The sequence below is a fragment of the Crocodylus siamensis genome, chromosome 4, assembly GCF_052110815.1.
Source record: "Crocodylus siamensis isolate JL-2025a chromosome 4, ASM5211081v1, whole genome shotgun sequence".
Taxonomy (NCBI): Eukaryota; Metazoa; Chordata; order Crocodylia; family Crocodylidae; genus Crocodylus; species Crocodylus siamensis.
The window spans coordinates 181,178,518-181,202,399 of record NC_143398.1 but is presented as its reverse complement, the minus strand read 5'-3'; the positions used below and the strand labels follow the sequence as shown (position 1 = coordinate 181,202,399).

The following is a 23,882-nucleotide window of genomic DNA, read 5'->3' as shown; positions in this document are numbered from 1 at the left end:
AAAGTGCTTCCCTACTCAGCCAGCCCCATGAATGGCTGGGTAGGAGAAAACTGCACTTTCCCCACTGATTGGTGAAACACTTTTCCCTGCTGCCCCAGACCCATGGTGTGGGTTTGGGGCACCATGGAAAGCAGGGATTCCTCCTGCCCAGACTGTCCCATGGGGATCTGGGGCAGTGGGGCAAGCACCACAAGGTAACAAATGGTCATTGTAATAAAGCGGGAAAATCTATTGCTACCTTCAGTTGCACAACTGATTTTCCTGTCACGTGGCACAGCAAAGGGGAAGGACACCTATTTGTTCAGCATTTGTGCCACCTCAAATTTTTTAGGTGTTAGATGTCTGTTTCGGCCTTGAGAAAGGCTTCAGTCCTCATGCCAGGAGCACTGAGAAGTAAGTGCTATCAGCCTGCCAGTGGAGAAATGTGCCTCTGATACAACTATTTAATTTAAAGGACCCTTTTCATGCATAATAGTCAGGGCTAGGCTGCATTGGCCCTGTTGTGGGCCATGGTTTTCAGACAGCGCGCAACACAGAGGGGAACTTCCTTGTGGCACAGAGTTCTTAATGATGTGCCGCTGACACTGAACAGCCCTAGGGAAGTCTGCGTGGTGTGAGCTGACAGCTAGAGCTTTTAGGGAGCCATTAGGTGTTCAGAGGCAAAGGGACAGGAAGGATCAATTGGCCAGGATACTGGAGGTGACGGGGACTCAGAGATGTTCAGAGAGAGCCTAGACAGACGGCTCATATTAGTCTGAAGTCAGTCAGACAGCAGGGTAGATATGCACTTTACAGACTAACTAAATAAGATCTTTATAGAGACAGAGAACAAGCTTTCAAGAACCCAAGTTTATTTCATCAGAAGCTGCAAAAGGTCGAGCAGAAAGCGGAGTATAAGAAGGAGATATACATCAGAATACAAAAGGCAAGGGAGGGGGCATACAGAGAGAGAGAAAGAGAGAGAGCAGGGAGGAGCTTGACTCCAAAAGCACATCACTCAGGGGCAGGGTGATCTGAGGCTGAGCAACATTTCCAGGAGGAGACCTGGGTCTCACTGGGTCAAGAGAGATCCTCTTAGACTCAGGCCCAGATCAGGGCATTTTCCTCTATTTTGCTGAAGCCTCCTTTTCCTGACTGGCAACAGGAGTTCTGCAGTGCAGGCTCCAGCCAGTGTCAGCATCTCACTACTTCCTGCCTGGCCCTACTCCTCCCCATTATCTCCTCCATTCCCTCACCCACCCCTTACCCTATTCTGGGTGCTCTGCTCCTTTCTGAGTACAGCCTACCCAACATCAGCCACTGTGGTAAGTCTGTCCGTAGGGAGGAAGGGACAACCCTGCCCCGGTACCCTCTTTATTCAGGATGCATTTACAGCCAAGCAGTCAAAAAGGGCACGTTGATCAAACTTATTACCCTGTGCCTCTGGGTGTAGCTGTGAGCCTGACAAAGCTCACATTTGAGTACCCTGAGTGCATATTAGAGCCCTTCTGAAAGTGTTGCCACACCACACTCCAGTCCTGAGATGGCCCCATTGATGGGTATAACAGTACACCAGAGATGAGACCATGCTGCACTCCAGCTTCAGGATAGCCCTGTCACTAGGTGGGGAACCAGAGACCAGCACCGACCCCACGCACACTCTCCATCTCCTCTTGGTTCTGTCCCTCAGTGCAACCCAGGCCCTGTCTTCAAAAATAGAAAAGTGAATCCATACCAAAAAGCCTGACCTGAGCCCGTTACTCTTGCCCTTATGCCACCATGGGACTGCGCTCAGTACCAAGGAGATGTTGTTCCATCAGCCACAGGTTCCTGCACTTGCTGAACGCGCCAATACGAGGAGATTACCCTGTCCTTCCGTTTGCAGAGGTGGGGTTGATGTGGCTCTCTATCTTTGAAGCGCTGAAGGAAGTCTTTCACTTTGCAGAAGTGTTTTTAACTCACATTGCTTTGCACTGCCCAGAAACTGAAACTTCCGGCTATGAATTTACACTGAGTTTAGAAATTAGACTTCAGTAAACTGCATCAAGCCTAACCACAAAGTACGATACCAAACTTCAAATTCATTTGCTGGATTCAACATCTATCAGCACTTCCTTGTAAGAAGGAGAAACATGGCTCCAGTCCCAAGCTGATTTAGCTGACCAACAACACACCCATGATCCCAGCTCCAGGCAGGATGCTGAAGTTAATTTACATGGCTTTCAGCAGAAGGAAGCTCTGGTGCCAAAGGGAATAGGTTTCCAGGGCATGTTATGATGAAATAAATCCACTACCACTTACAGATGTTGTAGATCTCTCAGGAGGACCCCTGAGGAGTCTTGAAGAGCTCTGTCTCCTAATCATCCCCTTTTCCTGTGTAAATTCATTCAGCTGAAGCTATTCACAGTCTCATGGGCAGTTTACTCACAGCTATAAGGAGAGCTTGTAGAGTGGGGCAGCAGAGGGGAAGTAACTGGGTGGTGTTCCTGTAGGTTGGGCAAGTTGGGCTGAATGTTAGGTCCAGTTACATCAGGAAGAAGACAATTTGCTGGCAGTAGGGAGGGGTAGAGTGAGATTGTTGAAATATTTTAACTGAAAGTTTGATGATATTTTTTTTATTTCTTGAGGGGGAAGGCAGATTGGGGTGACTTAAAAACTATTGTTTCAAATAAACACTTAAATGCTAAATGGGCTCTTTTATATCGTTCTAACCAAGTGGTGTTTTGTTCAGATTTTTTGGAAATGGAATATGGTGATTTTCACCACCTAACTTTTTTGGGGGGTGTGGGGGTATCTTCTCTTTTCCTTCTTTCTCCATTACTTCTTTCTCTCTCTCTATTATTTTCAGAATGTAAAAGGGGGAGAAAGGAAGTAGTCGAGAACAGGGGTAAAGAACTCAGGAAGCTTAGTTAAAAAAATCACTATTGAGGCTAGAAACAGAAGTTGCTAGATGGAGTGATTCAGCTGTGCTGCAATGTGCCGAAAACACTGGGTGACTTGCATGTCTCCCCTTGTCACCCCTTGTCCCTCACCATCAAGTGCAGGACATGATCTCCCTGTTCTCCTCCCCACAAGGGGGGAAAAGTGCTTCCCTACTCGGCCAGCCCCATGAATGGCCGGGTGGGATTGGTGAAACACTTTTCCCTGCTGCCCCAGACCCATGGTGTGGGTTTGGGGCACCACGGAAAGCAGGGATTCCTCTTGCCCAGACTGCCCCATGGGGATCTGGGGCAGTGGGGCAAGTGCTGCAAGGTAATAGATGGTCATTGTAATAAAGCGGGAAAATCTATTTCTACCTTCGGTTGTGCCACTGATTTTCCTGTCATGTGGCACAATAAAGGGTAAGGACACCTATTTGCTCAGCGTTTGTGCTACCTCAACTTTTTTAGGTGTTAGATGTCTGTTTTGGCCTTGAGAGAGGCTTCAGCCTTCATGCTAGGAGCACTGAGAAGTAAGTGCTGTCAGCCTGCCAGTGGAGAAGCATGCTGCTGATACAATTGTTTAATTTAAAGGGCCCCTCTCATGCATAACAGTCACCATGTCTCTGACAAAAGTTACAGGAGGAATTTAAAATGTCTGCTATCCACTTGTTTTGAATTGCCAAGTACTATCCACTTGTCTTTAATTGCCAGCCTGATCCAGCTGTTTTCTGAGCCCACCCAGGGAGCAGCGCCCAGCAGGTTTCCAGAGGGTGAGATCAGGGAACAGCTGGATCAGGCTGGGTGTTGCCTCCACCCAGGCAGCCCTGAGAGGCACTGCCACTGTAAAGGGAAGGACTGGGGCCCCATTCAGCAAGGCTGCTAAGCCCACCAGTAGTTCACCCTCCAGCTCCAAGCAGGCTCTGGCTCCAAACAAAAAAAACAAAAACAAAAAAACCCAGAATCAGGCCCCTTGCTGTAACATGACAAAAAATTGAAATGACATGTTTCAATTAAAAACCTATCGTTTCAATTTAGGGCACATAAAATAAAACCTTGGGGATTAAACCCCCATTACATGTACAAGCACCCTTTGATGGTCAGTTTTGACCCAATAAATAATTTAAGTAACTAACCTCCTGCCAGCCTGGAGGGGGAACCCCAAAGTTTCCCATGTTCTTCTCCTTTAGAGGAGAAAACCTGTGATTTTCCATGTTTTCTTGTAATTGTTCATAATCCTTTCATATATTCTTGCAACCTACTTCTGGGTTGAAACCTATGGGTTGAGGAAACCTTGGCCTGGAGACTGAAACTTGGTAAGAATAGAGCAGCTTCTCTGTGAGACGCCAGGGTTGGGGGAGGACCAGGTTTCTATGCAGAACTTGTGTCTGCTGTTTTCTTTTGAATAAATAAACCTCAAAGCTGCAGAGGAGAGACAAATCCTGATGCAACTGGGAGTGGTCTTTGACTTGGTAGTTGGTGAGCTGGCTCACTGGTTTATGTTTTTCCTTTCAAATATGAGGAAAACTACTCATACACTTAAGGTGTATTAAAGTCCATTTTAAGTGAAGGAGTGAACAGATCCAGTTAAGCTGTGCTACCTCCTCCAGCTAACTTCTATTAAAGTGACTGCTTTCCAGATACCTGAGCATTTTTAAATGTTAGTCATTTGTTTTTAAAAGACATTTTTACCTTTATCATTATCCTTAATGGTGGTATTGAACTGTTCAGGCGTTAAAATCTATGAATTTCAAGTCTATAGACTTGTCCTAGTCTATACTGGATGCATCAACACGTTCATTAATGAGCTTTTAATACTGCATATTAAATTTTGTACCTCTACTGTGAGGTACTAACTAAATGCGCATTAGGCTGCCATAATGTGCAGTAGCAAAAGTGCATGCTTTTTTTAGTGACACGTAATGCTCAGTAGCCTAATTGTACTTCACATTAGTGTATTAGCACAGTTTTTGTTGTTGCATACTAGTGCACCATAAAATAAGCTACTGCATTTAAGCTCACATATAGATGCACCCACTGATGGCTAAATTTGTGTTCATCAGCATTTAAATTAAAATGACAGTTTATAAAAAAATATGAATGTCATGGGCCATATCTGAAAAAATGTATTGTGGCTAAAAAATGATGCTAACCTAAAGTTAATTAGGCTTAGTTGATATTTAGAGCAGGTGCAAATTGTATTGTAAAACCTTGTAAACTGGGACCCTGGGTTATTTTTTGCAGCTTCTAATTTGACTGCCGTTGTCCATACTGACATCAAAATGGTGTTTAACATTGTGTTAGTTCAGGCGTGTTGAAGCTATGGCCATGGGTTATAGCCAACCTGCAGATCTGTATCTTCTGGCCCACCGTGCTGCCTGCTACATGCAGCATATACTGGTCCCAGCCCTGCACACTGCATACAGCATATAGAGTTCACCTGGCATGGGCTGTACGTGACATGGGGTCAGTCTGGGGTGTGTATTACAAGTGACACCCATACTGGACCAGCCCTGCATGCTGGATCCAAGGCCAGTCCAAATTGGGCCCACAGGCAGGCTTTCTGTGCTAAATCCAGTACACAGGGCTTATCTGGCATGACACCACAGGCAGCATGCACCTCAGAGAAGCTCCATGAGCTGCATGCTCTGCCAAGCTGGAGCCAGAGGTATCACAAGCAACATGTGGGACCAGTCTAGGGTGTGTGCTGTACATGGTACCCATACCAACTCAATCTTGTGTGCTAGATCTGGGGCCAGTCCAATTTGGGTTCACAGACCCAAAGTTGCTTGTGACTGGGACAGTCCCTATTCCCATTCACTTTGGGTTGCCTCCCTTAATGCTTGGCCACCATGCCTTGAAATTTGAAAAAAGCGTAAAGAAGAGAAAAAAGGGAGGTGAGATCTTCTTGTATCCTTAGTGGTTAGGACAGAAGTGTAGATTTTCTTCACAGAGCTCCCCTGCCTGTACACCCTGCCCTTACCACGCCTATTCAGGCACTGACCCGTGTTCTGCTTTGGGGTTGCCCTTACAATGAGTGTGATTGTAACAGGTTGTTAGCCAGTTATTCTAGTCTCTGGTTCACAAGAAGCAACCACTATTGGCCCATTCTTTATGGGTTCACAACACCCAGTAAGTTTTTACTTCATTACCCAGGGAGTTGGCCATCACTGGATCCTTCCCTAATCTGCCCTTATTTTCCTTTAAAAGTTTCAATTGAATTGTTTTCCCTCACTCATCAGTTAATGAGTTAATCCATACTCAACTCTAGCCATATTCTTGATCTATCAGTCATTAAACATTATACATTATTTAATTCCAATTAACAAACCCTTTACTGTCTGATGTAGCATCTATTAGTTGGGAAGCACTGTACATTAACTAATATTTACAGTCCATCCACTATCAGACACAATATCATTATTCATATTTTTCCAATTAGCAAATTTCCCTATACCTTGTCAATGCATCCTCTTCCATTACTTAAACTCAGTCATTGATGAGTTACTACATCCACTAATTAATCCATTCCTATATATTTCATACCTGAGCCAGCCAGACAATGAACCAGCTCCTCAGCCTTCACCCTAATTAATTCTTCCACATTTCACCAAATTGATTAAGTCCAATTTGCTTCACTGGTTTCAGTTGCTCCCTTGCCCTGATGCAGATCTCTACACCACCTGACCTGTAGAAGCACTCACTCTCTCCTTTCCTGCCTCTGGCTCTGGCTCTGGCTTATTGGTTCTATTGCTTTTAGTAGGTTCGCGCCTCCATGCAGCATGCGCAAACTTTCGCTTTTTTGTGCCTCCCCTCTCCGAGGAAATATCCTTTCAGCTAGTCAAACTTTATCTTCTAGCCTTGCCTTCCTCAGCCAACAGGAGCCAGCTCTGGGACTCACGTGTCTGCTTCATCCTGCACGGGATACTTAAGCTACCAAGTTTGCCCTGGGCACCATCAGCACGTCCCTCTGCCATTTAATCAGTCCAGTGCTCCCTGGTAAGTCTCCTTTGTCTCTGGGCCCAGAGAAGTGCTCTGGACTATAACAGAGCCCAGGGCTGGTGCCCTGTTACAGCTACATATGGTGCATGGGGCTGGAGCTGGTATACACCCTGCAAGCAGTATATACAGCCAATCCACGGATCATACTGCATGTGGCACCCACGCTGGACCTCATCTTCAGGCTAGATCCACCATGTGGGACCAGTCTATGGGTGCAGCCCAGTCTGGCTCCACCCCCCTAATCTGGTCACAGGGCCAGATGAATTTGACACTCCTGAATTCCTTGCCCCCTATATTAATTTAATTGCAATGTTTGTTAATCTATTTTCTAACACAGCGGTCCTTCTCCAATGCTGGCATAGCCAAACTATAGCTCTGGCCTTATAGGCTGACACCTGTAGGGAAGTATGCATGTAGAAGTAAAGAAAGGGGAAATCAAAAAAGAAAAAGGAAGAAGGAAAATAAAGGAACATTAGTGGTACCCTTCTGAGCTCATGTTCAGTTGATTATCTACCCTCAGTTCAGGTCCTCCTCTGAGTCAGTTCACTAAATTCCAAAATATAATGTTGTCCATCCTTGGCTCCTGGATGTGTGAGCTTGCCTTTAGCTATACTGAAATGCATGTTGTTCAAGTAAGTTGAAATGAAATTATTATTTAGTGCTCCTTTGTCCTTGTCTTTATTTGCCAGACCAACAACTGTCATGCTGTCTGCAAAATTTACCAGCAGATGCTTTATATTTTCGTATAGATCAGGGGACAGCAACATATGGCCCAGAGACCAGATTCAGCCTGCATTGGAGCAGAGGTGGGTTGTTTTAGCACCCGGCTTGAAAAAATTGCAAGCCCCTATTATAGATCATTCTATTACTGAACGGCATCAGGCCAAGAGTTCTCTGTAAAACTCCACCAGCAACAACTACCTCAGAAATGATTTCTCATTTATAATGACCTTTTTTTAGGATTATCAGCTAGAAAGTTTCAGTTCCCTTATGTGCCACATTAATTTTGTATAGTGCTTATTTATTATCCACAATTTCACATGATACTAAGTCAAATGCCTTACAGAATTCTAGACATATCATATAAGCAGTCATTTCTATCATAAAAATCAGCACTCTCATGAAAGCACATTGTAACATGCATTTGACAAGGCTTATTTACCGTAAGAGCATATGAGTGTTATAACTTATGCTGACTTTCTTTAATCCACTACTGATTGCACCCCACATCAGCCTTTCTTTGGTTTTCTCTAGGATGGATATCAGACCAATGGGCTTATAGTTTTGCAGGGGATTTAACTGGGCCTTTTGAAAGGTGGATATGTTAGGTTTTTATCCACTCCTTTGGAATTTCCCTAGTATTCTAAGCACCAAAACCTCAGAGAAGTTATTACCAAATACTTTTAAAACTATTGGGTACAAATTATTCAGTCCCACTGACTTAAGACGTTTTAACCTTAGCAGTTGCCAGTGAACATCTCTAGTTCCTGCAGAAATAGGAAATAGTTCATTTTCACTGTAAGCTGTGGATACACCATTTAGCTTCTTTCAAAAACAGAACAAAAAATTTATTAAATGCCATGACATTGAGAGATTTATCTTCACTATCTAATAAGGGAACTATGCTATTGCCAGCAGTCCTCTTGTTGCTGATATAAGGGTCAGCCAGAAGGTAACGCCTCCTAATCTTTGTCTCCTAAGCAAGCCATAGACATAGAGGGTGTTTTTCTTGATCTCTTGCTGAACGGGTCACAGTAAACTCTGAGGCCTATGTCAAAATCCTGAAGAAACTGAAACATTGCATGCAAAGGGCCTGTTGTAACAGAGACATGTCTGAGGTGCTGCTTCTGCACAACAACATTCACCCAGGCACAAGCACAGAGGAAATCTTATCATTTAAATGGACTGTGCTGCCCTGTCCTCTGTAGAGCCCAGAAGATGAAGGGCAGACTAAGGGAACAACACTTTCTGGGATGACAGCAAAGTGAGAGAGACTACACAATAGTGGCTGCACAACAAAAACGAGGACTTTTACAGTGTCAGGACTGATGCCCTTGTTCACCAGTGGAAAAAGCAACTGATAGAAAGGAAGACTATGTTAAAAAGCAGCTGTGTATTCAGTGATGATATACAGACTTTAAGTTTAAGTTTAATATTCTAATACAATACAGGGCTTAGTCCGTCTGTCTGTCTGTCCATAATGCTCTTTGAGCACTCTTGTTGGTTACTGAAACAACCAATCAGAATGCTCCAAGAGCGTTACAGACAGGAGATGGTGGCATGGCAGAGTGCCGCCATGACAGCAGGGGCAGAGGGGATGGAGCACCACTGGCCTCGACCCCACCCCCCCGCCCCCGGGCCCTGCTGCTTGTAGGCAACAGCATTGCGGGGTGCTGGCGGAGGGGGGCAGAAGGTATGTGGAGGGGCAAGCCCCCGTCCCCCCCATCCTGGGAGGCAGCAGCAGCAGCATGGGGGGGGGGTTAGGGTTAGAGTTAGGGTTAGGGTTAGCAAGCTTCCCCCCACCCTCCATCCCCCCATCATTCTTAATGGGCAAGTCACTAGTTTTTTCAATAATACTTGCCTGAAGGAAAAGAAAAAAGAGGCATTACTTTCTGACTGAGCCTTGTATCTTAAGAGAGTGAGCTAAGATGTTATCCATCAAGCATGTTCAACCACAGTGAAGTAGCTGGAGATGACACTGAGCCTGCATATGGCTGTAGGACTTGTACTTCTACAACAAAAGAGGAGAAATCACAACAAAAGGAAAAAAAATCCTTGTTAAGGAAAAGCTACTGATAGACATGAAGGCTAGAGTCCACTATCTAGTCCCCTATCTCCATTACTGTGTATGATGCTCAGATGGAAGTCCTGGATGCTTTAATGCTCTCAATTAGATCTCAAGTTCTTACAGGCCACTTGCTGTTGGCCTGCCAAGAGCTATCTGCCTACATGGAGCTGATTCTTGTCTTTGTTTCTGGCTGCTAAAAGTGGCATTTCAAAAATGGTATGAAGCAGACTTTACAGGCTCCCTTAATATTTGGTTTTCCAATAAATACAGCTGTTACATGACTGTGTGTGGTTGCAAAAGAGAGGCATGTGACTTCTGACATGAGGGAACCTGGTTCAGGGGTACCAGGCTGAACCACACTATTTTTTTGATTAAAACAAAAGGAAGGGAGAGAGAGGAGCATTGAAATTGATGGTGTCCTGAAAGGGTAAGTATATAGTCATGAAGCCAGGATTGCAAAACTGAGGGTTCAGTGATTCTGCAGAAATGCGTAATAGTTGCAAAAAGAAAAAAAATCCAGTATGATTTCACAATAGGTTAAAGACCTCACCTCTTTCTTCCTACTGTGTTCCATGTTGGTGCGTCTCTGGGAAGGAGGGTAAAGTGGTTGTATGCATTAGGAAGACCACTTCAGCCCTTATCTAGATAGAAGTTTGCAGAGGCCATGACCCTTCCATATATAGGCAAAGTTAAACTGCCAAGCCTGTGTGGTTCCAGCCCCTTAACCATGCAACTTGCTTCTTCTTTTTATGAAATTCACCTTTCCCTTTAGGTACTTTGAATTTAAAACCAGCAGACATTGAATAGCATGTCTGTCCGAAAAGAGAAAAGATGTCTTCCATTTTTCAGTGTCTGAGGATCAGCACCTTTGTGAATTTAGGATGGAGCATCACTAACGTGGATATTTTAGAGGAGTCTTCTCCCTTTGGCCTTTGACTTTCACAGACTGGGAGCTATGAATATGGAAAAGGTAGCTGGTATTTCTAGAACCTCATTCATGTCATTCCCTGAGAGGCAATCCTGCCCATACAGCAAAATGGAAGTGGTTGTCCTGCACTACTCTTTCTGAAATGTACTTTATAGAGTGTGTTATATGCAGGATTTAGAAGCCTGTGAAATCTTAATGGTAATTTACTTTTTTCTCTAAAATGGAAGGAAGTTTCTCTTAGTAGTGACCTGGTGCAACCAGAGGGACAGGGAAATGCCTTGTGCTTTTCATTATGAATTCTCACTTCAGCATGATTAACTGCTGTAAGAACAGGGCCCTTAGTTTAGGGTTTTGGAGTGCAGATTATGTAGAGGATGGATTGCTGCTAGTAGGCAATGAGAGAGTAGTGACGGAAAGTTTCACTGCTTTGGTGTGAAATACACAACTTTGCATGGTGCCAGAACCACAGAGACACACAAAGGAAACAAAATGGAGCTGGTTTCCTCCTTCAACGCAGAATGGGGCAGAAGGCTGATGGCAGTCTTGTTCTCTCCTCATTCTTTGTGTTGAAGGGTCACGTCCATTCCATGTTCGAGGACCCTAAGGTTTCTTGAGAGAGTGTGCTATGAGAAATTCCTAAATGCCACTTGTGTGCTAGCTCCCCAAGGGTAAAGGGGGAAGGAATTCTAGTGCAAGCTATTTAAAACTCTCTCTCTTTTTTTGTTCTTTCAGCACTTCAGAAAACTTCAATGATTAATCAACAGTTTGGTTAAAGGAAGTCTTTATTAACGATTCAACACCCACACTCCTTCTGCTGAGGTGTTAGCAGCTCACAGTATCTCGGAGGTGTTACAAAAGTCTTTACATTCACATTCCAGGCATCTCCAAGGTTAACTCCCTTCCCCATTTCCCCATACAAAAATACCCCACAAAACATACAAAGGTGGGGTTTGATCTTAGTAGAAAAGAAGGAAAAAAAGGTGCCAAGTCTAATTTATTTAATCTCTTTGATGGCTGCACAGCTCTGAGGGTGCAAGTGGGAGCCAGAGTGAGTATAGGCTAGGTTCCAGGCCCTCAACACACCAGTGTAAACATCTTTTCTTTAATCTTCTTGAAGTTTCTCTGAATTCCTCCCTCCACTTTTCTGGAAGATTAGCTGTTCTTCTGGCAGCCATTTCTAATAAAAAACAAAATCTTCATTTTACTTACTTTAACAACTAGGCCTGGCATAACGAACAGCCGTCTGCTGAGTGTTCCCTGTGTAGAGGGTGTTGGCATCCACCCACTGCCATGAAGGAAGGGGCAATTTAGGATAGCCACTCTTCTCCAGATTCTTCTCTCCTCCTCTTCCACCACTATCTCTGCTTCCCTTTTTCTACCCCTAGGACATCTTTACTAATGTTCTCTTGCCTGCTCCTTGCTTTAGGAGAGGCAATTATTTTCCCCACTGTGTTCTGTCAGGAATTGGTGCAGTAGTGATGACTTTGGCATTATCCTTTCTAAAGTGGCATTGGTGTAGGACCTCATGGTCTTTGCAACTACCTTACCTAATCCCAGGGAAGTGCCCCCAGCAGCAGCAGAGCTCTCATAAAGGCCATAGTGCTAGTGGCATGAGGACCCCGCCTATATGGTAGTTAATATCTGTGTGAAGAGATCCATCCCACTGTCTACTCAGCAGACAGCAAGTCTTTAGTTTAGGCTCAGTCTGTTCTTGGGCCAGCTCCATTTCACAGCCACAGACCTTGCACTAAAAATGTTCTGCTGCCTGGGCTTGCAAGGTATACCTTGGGGTCCAGCAGCAGAATTTAGCTGTTGCCCCAGTGTCACCAAACGAGCAAGAGCCTACTTCAGAGGGCTGCATAAATGAGGAACAGGGCACAGGATTTATTGTTAATATGACTGTCATTGCAGAATCTCCAGCATGCTTGACTGCACATGACCCACAGCAACTCCTACCCTGTAAGGCTCTGCAGTATCTGGGTACCAGCACATGGAAGGCATGGTGTGAGGCATTCCCTGTGGTGTTGCCCTGCTTGAGAGACAGACCTGATGCAAGCTAGGCCAACTCTACCCTGACCTTTGTGGTTAGCCAGAGGGTATTGAGGTTAGCCAGCTTATTATATGCATCAGCCAGGGCTGGGCACTCCCTCAAAAGAACAGGATGTAGTCCAGGAAAAATAACCAGGGAAGGTGTTGACAGCTGCTGCTGCTGTTTGCAAATGCAGGAGACGAGCTAGGCCCAGTAAGGCCCCAGTGATGCACCATTTTACCATGACACATATTCCTGACCACTGAATGGAGCCAGTTCCTTGAAATGTTTCACCCAGCCAACAATCTCCAGCCCTGTTTTGCTCAGGTGGAAGCAGAACCAGCTCCACTCCATCCATGTACACCATAAGCACACTGGAACATCTGGGGACTATTGTCCACTCTTAATGCAAAGGAGATGAGGATTGGAATGTCACCATTCAATTGGTGATATCATAGCCCACAGCTTCCTAGGATCACAGAAATATTGAATAAAAGAAGTGACAGCAATGGCCACTCCAGACAGGGCAGGTGACAGTCTTTAGGGAGGCTAGCAGCTGCCCATCACCTTAACTTGGCTTCTCTCAGAGGTGAGAGGGGTGGTTCCCTCTACTCCATGCTGATAGGTAGCAGAACATCCTTACCTACTGTGGAAGGAGGTCAGCTGATGTACCCCACTAAGTTAACAAAGATGTGGCCCCTGCCCACAAGCAAGAAGAGACCAACCACCAGTGCTATCTTTGTCCCAGAGCATGGATCCTAGTTGGTAGGGACATAGAATGGTGGAGAAAGCTAGCCCCTGATGGCGGCTTGTCCCCACCTTCTCAATCCCTTTCCCAGGATAAGGCGGTTGGAGGCAGGGGGGCAACACAAAGCCATGTTTCTTGAGCAAAGGTTGGCAATAGCTTGGCCACTTTTAAGGAGGCACTTGCCTTATCTGTTGGCAGTAAATCAAGGCACCCACTTCCCTTTCACCAAGCTGTTCTCTTGTCTTCATGGGGGCTTTCCTATGAACCATTAATGTTCCTCTATAACAGTGGCCTGGACTTTGTCAGAGGAATGATGATATGTGATTCTGATTTCAGTGGTCCAGATGAGGGCCATTCTTTTTGCAAAGTAAGACATAAGCTCCTCATAACTGGAATTAAGCTCTGAGAGCAGGTGAATTCTTTACAACTTGGGAAAAAGATAGAATAGATCCACTGCCTGTGCTTTTGTATTGGACCATGGCAAGGAATCCATCTTGAAGCACTTGGAGGAGAAGAGGGTGATCAGGAACAGTCAGCATGGATTCACCAAGGGCAAGTCATATATGACCAACCTGATTGCCTTCTGTGATGAGGTGATTGGCTCTGTGGATGTGGAGAGACCAGTGGATGTGATATACCTTGATTTTAGCAAATTTTTGATACAGTTTCCCACAACATTCTCACAGGCAAGCTAAGAAAGTATGCTCTGGATGAATGAACTGTAAGATGGATAGAAAATGGGCTGGAGCACTAGACTCAGACGGTAATAATCAATAGCTCGATGTCTAGTTGGCAGCTGGTATCAAGTGGAGTGCCCCAAGGGTCACTCCTGGGGCTGGTTTTGTCTTCATCAACCGCCTGGAAGATGGCATAGACTGCACCCTCAGCAAGTTTGCAGATGACGCCAAGCTGATGGGAGTAGTAGATACACTGGAGGGTAGGGATAGGATTCACAGTGACCTAGACAAATTGGAGGATTAGACCAAAATAAATCTCATGAGGTTCAACAAGGACAAATGCAAAGACCTGTACTTAAGACGAGACAATCCCAGGCACCAGTACAGGCTGGGGGCTGACTGGCTAGGCAGCAGCTCTGCAGAAAAGGACCTGAGGGTTACAATGGACAGCAAGTTGAATATAAGTCAACAGTGTGCCCTTGTTACCAAGAAGGCTAATGTCATACCGGGCTGCATTGGTAGCTGTGTTGTCAGGAGATCCAGGGAAGTGATTATTTCCCTCTATTCAGCACTGGTGAGGCCACACCTAGAGTACTTATGTTCCGTTTTGGGCCTCCTGCCACAGAAAGGATGTGGACAAATTGGATAGAGTCAAGCAGAGGACAACAAAAATGGTGAGGAAAGACTGAAGGATCTGAGCTTATTGAGTCTGGAGAAGAGGAGACTGGCAGGAGATTTGATAGCAGCTTTCAGCTATTTGAAAGGGGGTTTGAAAGAGGATGGAGCTAGACTGCTGTCAGTGGTGGGAGATGACAGAACAAGGAGCAATGGTCTCAAGTTGCACCAAGGGAAGTTTAGGTTAGATTTTAGTAAGAATTTTCTTTCTGAGAGAGTAGTAAAACACTGGAACAGATTACCCAGAGAGGAGGTGAAAGCTCCATCTTTGGAGGTTTTTAAACCCGGGTAGACAAAACTTTGGCTGGGATGACCTAGCTGGGGATGGTCCTTCCTTGAGCAGGGGGTTGGACTAGATGACCTCCTGAGGTCATTTCCAACCCTAATTTTCTATGATTCTATAAAGGGAGGGAGAGTTCTTGATCTCCTACTAAGAAGTAAAACAGAGTACAGCCAAAGGAGCCTCTGCCTCATGACTCACAATGCTGTTGAAAATAGCTTTGTGGTTAATAACTTTCCAAAGAGCAGCAGTTTCCTTCTCTCTCAGCCAAGCTCCTATATCTCTTCTTCACAGCAGAGTTCTCTCAGTCTGGGCTCCTCAGTCACAGATCCTTAAAGCTGCTCATAACGTGTACATCTGTGCTGCCTCCATCAGTCAGCAGAGTTAGTAACCTCTGAGCTGCCCATCAGGAGAGCTCTGAGTTCGCAAGCTAACACAAAGAAATGAGCAGCACCAAAGAACTGCCCTTCTTGCAGGGGGGATTTGTCAGTGTAGGCACATTTTTAGCTCCCCCATGAAAAATCTAGAGGATGTGTAATGCATAAGTAGGCCTGGGAACTTGCAAAAGCATCCACCACCTGTTACAAACACCTTCATACCACAGAGTATCTGAGCTCCAGAACGAACAGGAAGGGTTCAGCTCTTAGGTATTGAGAGCTATGTGCAAAGTGAGCTGCATCCACAACCACTGCTGCACCTATGTGGGAATTCCCAACCGGGGCAAGCAGGCTGGGTTTTCACATTGCACTTCTTTAGGGGATTCTGTCGAACAAAGGCAGGTTTGCTCTTCTATGGGAGATAGTGAAGCTGCATTGGGAATGCATTGAATCAGTGCACCACTAGACTCCAGCCATTAACTCTCCAGAGGTGGGTTGAAGGCCCTTGACACCTGTGGTAGTTTGGGGGAATTGTGTCTGTCATATGGATCGTGAGTAATAATGGGAACTCTGTGACAGACTACGCACTTCATTTTAGATAGGGCCTTATCTGCCTTCTCTGACATCCTTTTACCTCTGTGTTGGACTGAAATTCTGAGGGCCTAGTAATGGAGAATCATTAAGCCTTGAAGATCCTATAATAACATGGAAGCCCTCTTTCACGTGGAGATGGCTGCTGCCAAGGGCTAAGTAGATTTTGAAGTTTGAACTTCAGGGAGGAGGAAACAAAGCAAAAGATCATTTGGTAGGAAATCATGATCACTTAACAAAGCTAATAATTGGACCACCTGACAAAAAGGACTAGCTATTTTTTTTAAGTGAAAGGGTGTTTCACTAACTTAGGGGGAGGAGTATAGCATAGACTTGACCAGGGAGCAGAAAGAAAGAAACTGGCTGCATAGGACAGAGGCTTGGATTTGGAGTCAGACTATATTCCAGATGAGAAGCAATATGTAGAAGGGCAAGGACTGAGGAAAGATCCAGGACTTCTTAGTGGAATCCTACCTGAACCAACAGGGTGTTCAAGAATGGTATGTGTGTAGACATTTGTTGTGTGGGTGTTTACACTAACTAAAGTAAAATTGTGAATATTTTTTCAAACACTTACAAAATGTGTGCGCCTGTTTTTTGCTTCCACTATCAGGTGTCACTGAAGAGGTAAATTGTAACATGCAGCGTTCACAAGACTGGACCTCTGGGATAAAGTGGGCTAAACTATTGTGAGTTTGGGTTTACCACTGTCCTAGATAAGTGAGCTGCAAAGTCCCACTTCTGGAAAGATGTAGCAAACAAACTCTGTACCCAGGAAAGACACTGTGGTGGCCAAGAAAAGAAGTCAATGCTACAGCCTTCTTAAGCCAAAAGAGACTTAAGAGCATAGAGATTTGATGTTTTGGGACCCAAACTCAGTAGCCTGTTAAGTAGCCAGAAAGGGCGCTTTTCCAGGGCTGTGACAACACCACTGTGCACATTCTCAGAGCCTGTTTCATCACCATAGGCCAGCCGGAAATTTAATTTCTGTATATAAACTTGCAAAACCACGAGTATTTGAAGCTTCAAATGCACTAAATCCTAAAAAACTTTGTTCCAGAATACATTCACCACAACCACAAAAATCCATTTTCTATACTTGAATGTAAGTACACTCACTGAGCAAAATGTGAGTGCATCTGAGCTATTTAACCAGTGGAGCAAGCAGAGGGGGGCCTTTGTCATACATGCAGTTCTGATGGGCACAAGAAGGGCAGGAGGGAGGACCCAGGTAACTATAGGCCAATCAGCCTAACTTCCATCCTAGGGAAAATCCTAGAAAAGTTCATCAAGGAGTCTATCTGCGATAAGCTTGCAAAAGGTTCTGAATGACAGCCAGCATGGCTTCATCACAGGCAGGTCTTTCCTTACCAACCTCATCTCTTTCTATGACCAGGTAACTTGCAACCTGGATATGAAAGCAGGCTGACAGCGAGTCCAAAGAGGAGCCACCCAATTGATCACAGTCTTAAAAGGCAAGCCATACGCAGAAAGGCTGAGGGATCTGAGAATCTTTAGTCTGAGGAAAAGAAGGCTGAGAGGAGACCTGGTAACAACTTACACTTCACTAGGGGAATACATCAAGGGCTCGGTGAGCAACTGTTCAACAGAGCACCAGAGGGGAAAACCAGGAGTAATGGCCGCAAACTCCTGGAAGATCAATTCGGACTCAACATTAGGAAAAACTTCTTCACAGTCAGGGTATCCAGACTGGAATAAGCTCCCTCCAGAGGGGGTGCAATCACCTACCCTGGAAATCTTTAAGAGGAGACTAGACAGTAACCTTGCTGGGGCCACCTGATCATAGCAGCACACCGCCTATGATGAAGACCATTTTTTGTCCATTTTTTCAAAACTCAGATCTCATCTTTAGCTGCATGACTAAATATGTTTCTTCTTCTGTAAAAAGACAAGATATAATCTTTCTCCCCATATTCCGGAAGATTTCCTTTACAGCTTTCCTTTCACTTGCATATAATATATAGATTTCCTGTATTACAGTGTCTCTTAACCTTTTTAAACTCCAGGTACCCCTCACTAAATGCCAGCTTGGTTTTAACTTTTTGACTACAGAAAAATAATAGAGCAATTCTTCTGCTGCAGAGAACTCAGGAAGAGCAATGGGTCAGAATGCTTTTAACACTAAAAAATCCTATTTTAAAAACTCTGGATTTATCTTGTGGATCATGTTTTTGCACACCTAACAGTGCTAACACTGTGTGGGACCTCACGGCATCTGTAAAAGAACTCAAGGTACCCCAGGATGCCACACCACCTGGGTTGAATAACACTTCTCTGTTACAGCTCTAGCACATCAGGTATTCAAAGGACAAATCCTTGGTCATTGCTGAGGTTCCATATATCACCAAGTAGGTTATTGCTGTGTATTATTTCTCTTTCCTGAGTGGGACTTACAAAGCGCAAGCAATACGTGCTCTTGTTTTCTTATTCATGGAAGGATTACAGATTCAATTTCTGGTAGGAATATAAAAATAAAAGTTGTCTGATGTGTAACATAGCAAGGAAAACTGGTGTCATTTCTCCTTCTGCATAATTGTGCAATACTGAAAATTCATATTAATCCTTTAACGAAAGAGCACAGTGGCTTTGTCTGTTAGGTACATATACGGTCTCCTAAATTCGGTTTCAGATCTCAGGCTGCTTTACAAACAGATTAAACCTCATTGCTCCTCCCCCAGAATGCATCATACAGAAAAAAAAAAACAAAAAAACACAACAACAGAGGGCTCCTCCTGGGTCTGAGGTCAGTCCTGGGCCACTTAAGACAACAGTCACAGAATCCCTTTTACAAAAATGCATTATATATAATGATAGTAAATCATATGTAAAAATGGAGCTGGAACAAATGTGACATGCAAAGAGCAAAAACAAGTGATTTTATGACTAAGGCAGGATGTGACATCCATGGCAAAACCCATAACCTTCAGGCTTTTTTCAATCTTATGTTTCTGCCTTCTGACTTGTGAATGAATGCATTTCTGCATGAATATTCACACATTTTGCTCTGTATCTCAGAGGCCTCAAAAGGTCTGAGGGTTTGTTTGTTTTTTTAATTGGATTCAACTATTAATTTAATATTATTCATATGATCAAACCATTCTGACTGCAAAATAAAGCAAATCCTACTTTAATGCTAAGCCCTGTATAGCTTTCTGACAACTTAAATGTTAATCCTCAGCTGCACTGTGGTTCATTATTGGCCGTGTTGGCTATTAATATCAGCATTATGTGTTTCTAAGCAATGTGAGGGCAAGTACGGGGGGAAGATGCTCAGTTATTATTCCTGGAAACATTAGACAATATTAAGCCAGATTACCCTGTACCAAGAAAAAAAAAAACAATTTAGAAGTGTGCTCATGGAAACTAAAAGCGTATAGTCCAGGCAGGAAGCTGATTTCATTGTTTAGCTTCTAGGTATAGCCATAGTAATGTCTGTACTGAAATAAGATCAGACCCTCAACTATTACAGATCGGTCCTACACAGCAAGGAACACAGAGCACTGCAAATTATCTTCTTCTGCATCTGGTCCACCTTCTCATAAAATCCAACCCAGTCTTTTGATATGGTCAATAGCAGCTGAATTTCCCCATCCTTACATATATTAGATGAAACAGAATACATGTGGAAGGGTAAAATTTTCCACTGCCATGTTCCTTGTGCATCCATTTAAACTGCTGCAGAAAGTGCAAAGAGATCAGATCAATGTGGTAGTATTTAAAATGCATGTTATACTCATTTGTCTTACAGCAGTGCAATGATGTGCTGGGTCCTAAGTTTCTGTACATTACACATCAGCGGTCCCATGCTTGTTTCCACCTTCAGAAGCAACTCAATTAAAAAAAATTGAGTGCCCATCTTCTATAAAAGGCTATTCTAACCCACTAGGCAATTAAAGATAGAATGGAAGAGGAACTTGCTGACCGAATGTTCTCAAGTTCCTGGAGCACAATTCAGGCCACAGCTGGTCATTTCTGAAAGGAGCAGAGCAAAACTCAAGTAATACAATAATAGGCACCTATGAGGACATTAAGTTAATAAGCAGCAAATCCACAGATAGAGCAGATGTTGCTCACCCCTCCAAAGGAACAGGATCACCATGCATCTACTCCTCTGGCTGGCTTTCCCACAGCTGTTTTCAGGCAGTGGTGAAGCTGTGCTTCAGCTGGCTATGAAGTTCCTCCAGTGTAGGATCTTTGCAGCATACTACTGCTTTCTTCTTCCTATTTCTGTTATATAGTCACCCTGTGTGAGACAAGGAGGAAGTCAAGAGAATGAGGTGCGAGTGTATACGTTTCCTTAAAAAGGAAGAACCCCCCCCCAAATCAATACAAACAGATCTCTGATAGCAAAGACTACACTCTTACCATACGGTAGTCCCCCTGGTAGCCTCAGTGGAGAGAACAATGGAGCCTCGGTCTCTTGAAGAGTCTGGGACATATTTTTATCCTTTGGGATTTTTTTACCAGGGTATCTGCAGGGCTGGCATGGAAGGGCAGAGCCTCTTGTGCCTATTTGAGCTGTCACATCTTCATGGAAGAACTCATTCCCCTTGGCTCATAAAGAATATGTAGTCCCTTTCAGAAGGCAAAATTGTAGGGAAGTGCTCTTTCTTCAGTGTCTCTTGTTACAGACATATGTCAAATGAAGCAATAAAGGGGGTGGTAGATCTGTCACTGGCTCCATAATCAAGGTGAGCTCCAGTCAAGTGTGATAATTAATATTGCATATCTACTCTTGACTCTGTACTGGCTCTTGATGACTTCCAGGGGATGGTGCAAGCATTGGGATTCACATCTGTAGCCCTGATTAATTTAGGTCCTGGGCTTTGAAGAGCCTCCTGTTGTGAAAGCTAAAGATACACAAGGCACTTGAGTTACCATTCCCATCCTGCTAGCATAAGAGAAAGCTGGGAATAGGAACTTCTCAGGACAAATTTGAATATACTGCAGCACCCATGCAGAGGTAGCTCACAGCTTCGCAGTCCTGGGGCAATCAGGACCTCCAGGACCTGGAGTAGGTTGGAGCAGTTTGGGAGCTTCCTGAACTTGTATTACAGCTCCACAGGTTTCTAAGACCTTGAATCATACAGAACAGCCTGGACCACACCTCACTTCCTGGCTAGGATGTCCCTGAAATGTACCTACTATAACTGCTGCTCTGCAGCTCCAGCTTAAATGTTTGCAGTAAGGCCCTTGTGTTGAGTGTATTGCCAGGAGGCCTCAGCAGCTTAGCTAGTGCTACAGATCATGCTAGCCATCACACTTGGTGAAGGATCCTTGGTTACATTCCCCCTCCCTGATAAACAATGCTCAGATGTGGTAACCTGCAGGCCATGCTGCAAAGTGGACGTTTCTGCTGGCTTTCCTTATGGAAGGTGCAGTATGCATGAGGTAGGAAACAGCACTGGGTGCTCAAGGGAGGGGCAGAGAGCTGTATTGGGAAGGTGGGGGGACCAGGCCTGGGTGCTCTGAGCTCTATTTAAATACTTCTGTTTTAAAGGCATTTAAAGGGCTGGCCTAACACTGCAAAAGGGGTGGAGTTCTCAGTTCAAATTCACTAGAGCCCCTCCCTTCCCAGAACAGGGAGTGGTAAAGCTAGTTGTGTAAACAGGGACAGAAAGGAGGTTGTGGTGGGGCAGGAAGGAAGGAACTGTCCACGGATTGGGCTGAGATATGAAAGAATCTTCTTGGGATTCTGCCAGGTGAAGAACCAGGAGACAAGCCTGGATCCCTCTTCCCCCCAAAAAAGTGGAGCAAGAATGGCCTGAGAGGCCTGCGTGAAAGAGAGAAGGCTTCTGTGCTTTCCGGAAGAAGGAAGAAGATTACCACAAGCACTAGCTTGCAGTAAAATATCGCTAAGTCACCGTGAGATCACACCCTAACCCTCCACTGCAGCCTGCCTGCAATCATCTTGAAACCGAAGAACACTCTTCAGAAGAGAAAGCAATAATTCTCTGAATCAAGAGATAAATGTGGAAAATGGCACTTTGATGTGGGTGCATTGAAACATCAGCCACTGTTTGACCGATGGGGGAATTTCAAAGGCAGGTAGTGATACTCCTCGTCTTCCATTTCCCTGCAGCCAAATCATCCTTGATTACTTAATATCATACATCATTTCTGGTATAGACAAAGTCCTTCTGCTGCTCATTGTCTTAGGAATTTGTAAGTTTGGTATCAGATTGCCAAGACAATCAATTACAGGCCTTTAATTTCCCCAGAACCATGTCAGCCAGCACACATACAATCTGCTTTAGCATGCTAGTGCTGAAAATTTGCCAGTTTTACTGGGTCATTATCTTTTATTTCCAGTACACACACACACACAAAAATACACACATGTGCTCACATGTGTGTATATGTATGTATATATAAACATGTCTACATGTCACCCTATGGTGATGTAGTGACACACTGCACAGAGAGAAGCACCAGCCCCACCCCACTGCTGGAGAGGCAGAGACTGCTCCACCCACTGGCAGCTCACCCTCCCCTTCCCACTGCAAGAGAGGCAGGTAAGTTCAGATGTGTGCATGACACAGGGGCTTAAAGGGCCCTAAATTGAAGCAGTGGGTTTTTAAAAACCCACTGCTTCAATTTAGGGTCCCTATTTTGTTTACACACGCCCTTAGTGCTTAAATACTATAGCGATAAGGGGGATACAAGAATCAACATAGACCAAAACATACCATAGTCCCCCTACAAAAACCCAACCCCTCTAACAGATTTAACCCTAAGAGACTTCTTCTTCTAGCAACTTATGCTAATAATAGCTACACCTTGCAATGCCCCATAACAAACATAACTATTCTGAACTGAGAACGCTATTTCATAGTTTCATAGTTTCTAGGGTCGGAAGGGACCTGAGTAGATCATCTAGTCCGACCCCCTGCCATGACAGGACATAACACTGGGGTCAGAGCCGGGGCAGAGTTGCGATCCGCTATCTACGTGCCCCCAGCCCTTCTCTACGGAAACCAGCCACAGCAACGCAGGCAGGAGCTGCTGGGAAATGGAGTTTACCATGAGCTGGATGGGTTCACAGGGTGGATTTTGCCCGTCTAGACTGCATTTTCTTAGCTTACAAATGAGTATATCACAGGAAACAATGCTGAAAGTCTTGCTGAAGTCAAGAAATACCATATCCACTGCTCTCCCCTATGGAGTCTATCACCATCTTATGGAAGGAAATCAGTTTAATCAAGCATGACTTTTAACAAATCTATGTTGACTGTTCCTGATTACTTTGTTATATCTGAAATGCTAAGAAATGGATTCCTTGATTTATATGATCTGTGATATTTATAGGTGTCCAGGACAAACTGACCATTTGTCGTTCCCAGATCCTCTTTTTCCTATTTTTTAAAGATAGGCACTTTTTTTTTGCGCTTTTTAAAAAATCCATGATCTTATTTGACTGCCACAAATTCTTAAATATGATGGAAAATGGCTCTGTTGGTCAGTGGGGCTGAGAGGAGCCAAGAATGAAAGAAAAAATTCTTGTCTTAAGATGTCTTGTAATGACAAGATTTGATTCCATCCATCCTGACCCTGTGCCCAGTGCAGATTTGCACCAGCTATATAGCTTTGCTGGTGCAGTCTCCTACCTGCTTAAGGCTTTGTTATCTGTTACACTGCAAGCTGCACAAATGTTGATCAGCTTAGTGCTAGCTTGCAGTCACACCTTCAACTTGAGTGGCATATCTGTGGGGAGTGGCCAGACCTTAATGGAACAGGAGCTGGTGGTAGTGTGGATCAAGAGATAATCCTGCCCTGGAGTGGCATAACTTTGAGCCACATAATGAGTGCTTAACAGCAGGGTTTCTCAACCCATGGGTTGCAACCCAAAAGAGGGATGCAAGAATATAT

At 44.4% G+C, this 23,882-nt stretch overlaps 1 protein-coding gene across 3 annotated transcripts in view; it reads right to left on the bottom strand.

Annotated features, from left to right (window-relative positions):
- Positions 1-20,223, bottom strand: part of ITGB2 (integrin subunit beta 2) — a 49,852-nt gene extending 29,629 nt beyond the window's left edge. The window contains exon 1 of one of the 3 annotated variants that reach the window (XM_090045064.1): positions 20,088-20,223. Coding sequence is in view for 1 of the 3 variants with exons in the window: in XM_090045063.1 (XP_089901189.1) it covers positions 2,281-2,343 (63 nt within the window). In the remaining 2 variants the exon portion in view is untranslated. Of the gene's footprint in view, positions 1-1,714; positions 1,868-2,280; positions 2,391-20,087 lie in introns of those variants that run through there. The other 2 variants (XM_090045063.1, XM_090045065.1) reach the window with 2 other exon arrangements.
- Between the last annotated feature and the right edge of the window lie 3,659 nt (positions 20,224-23,882).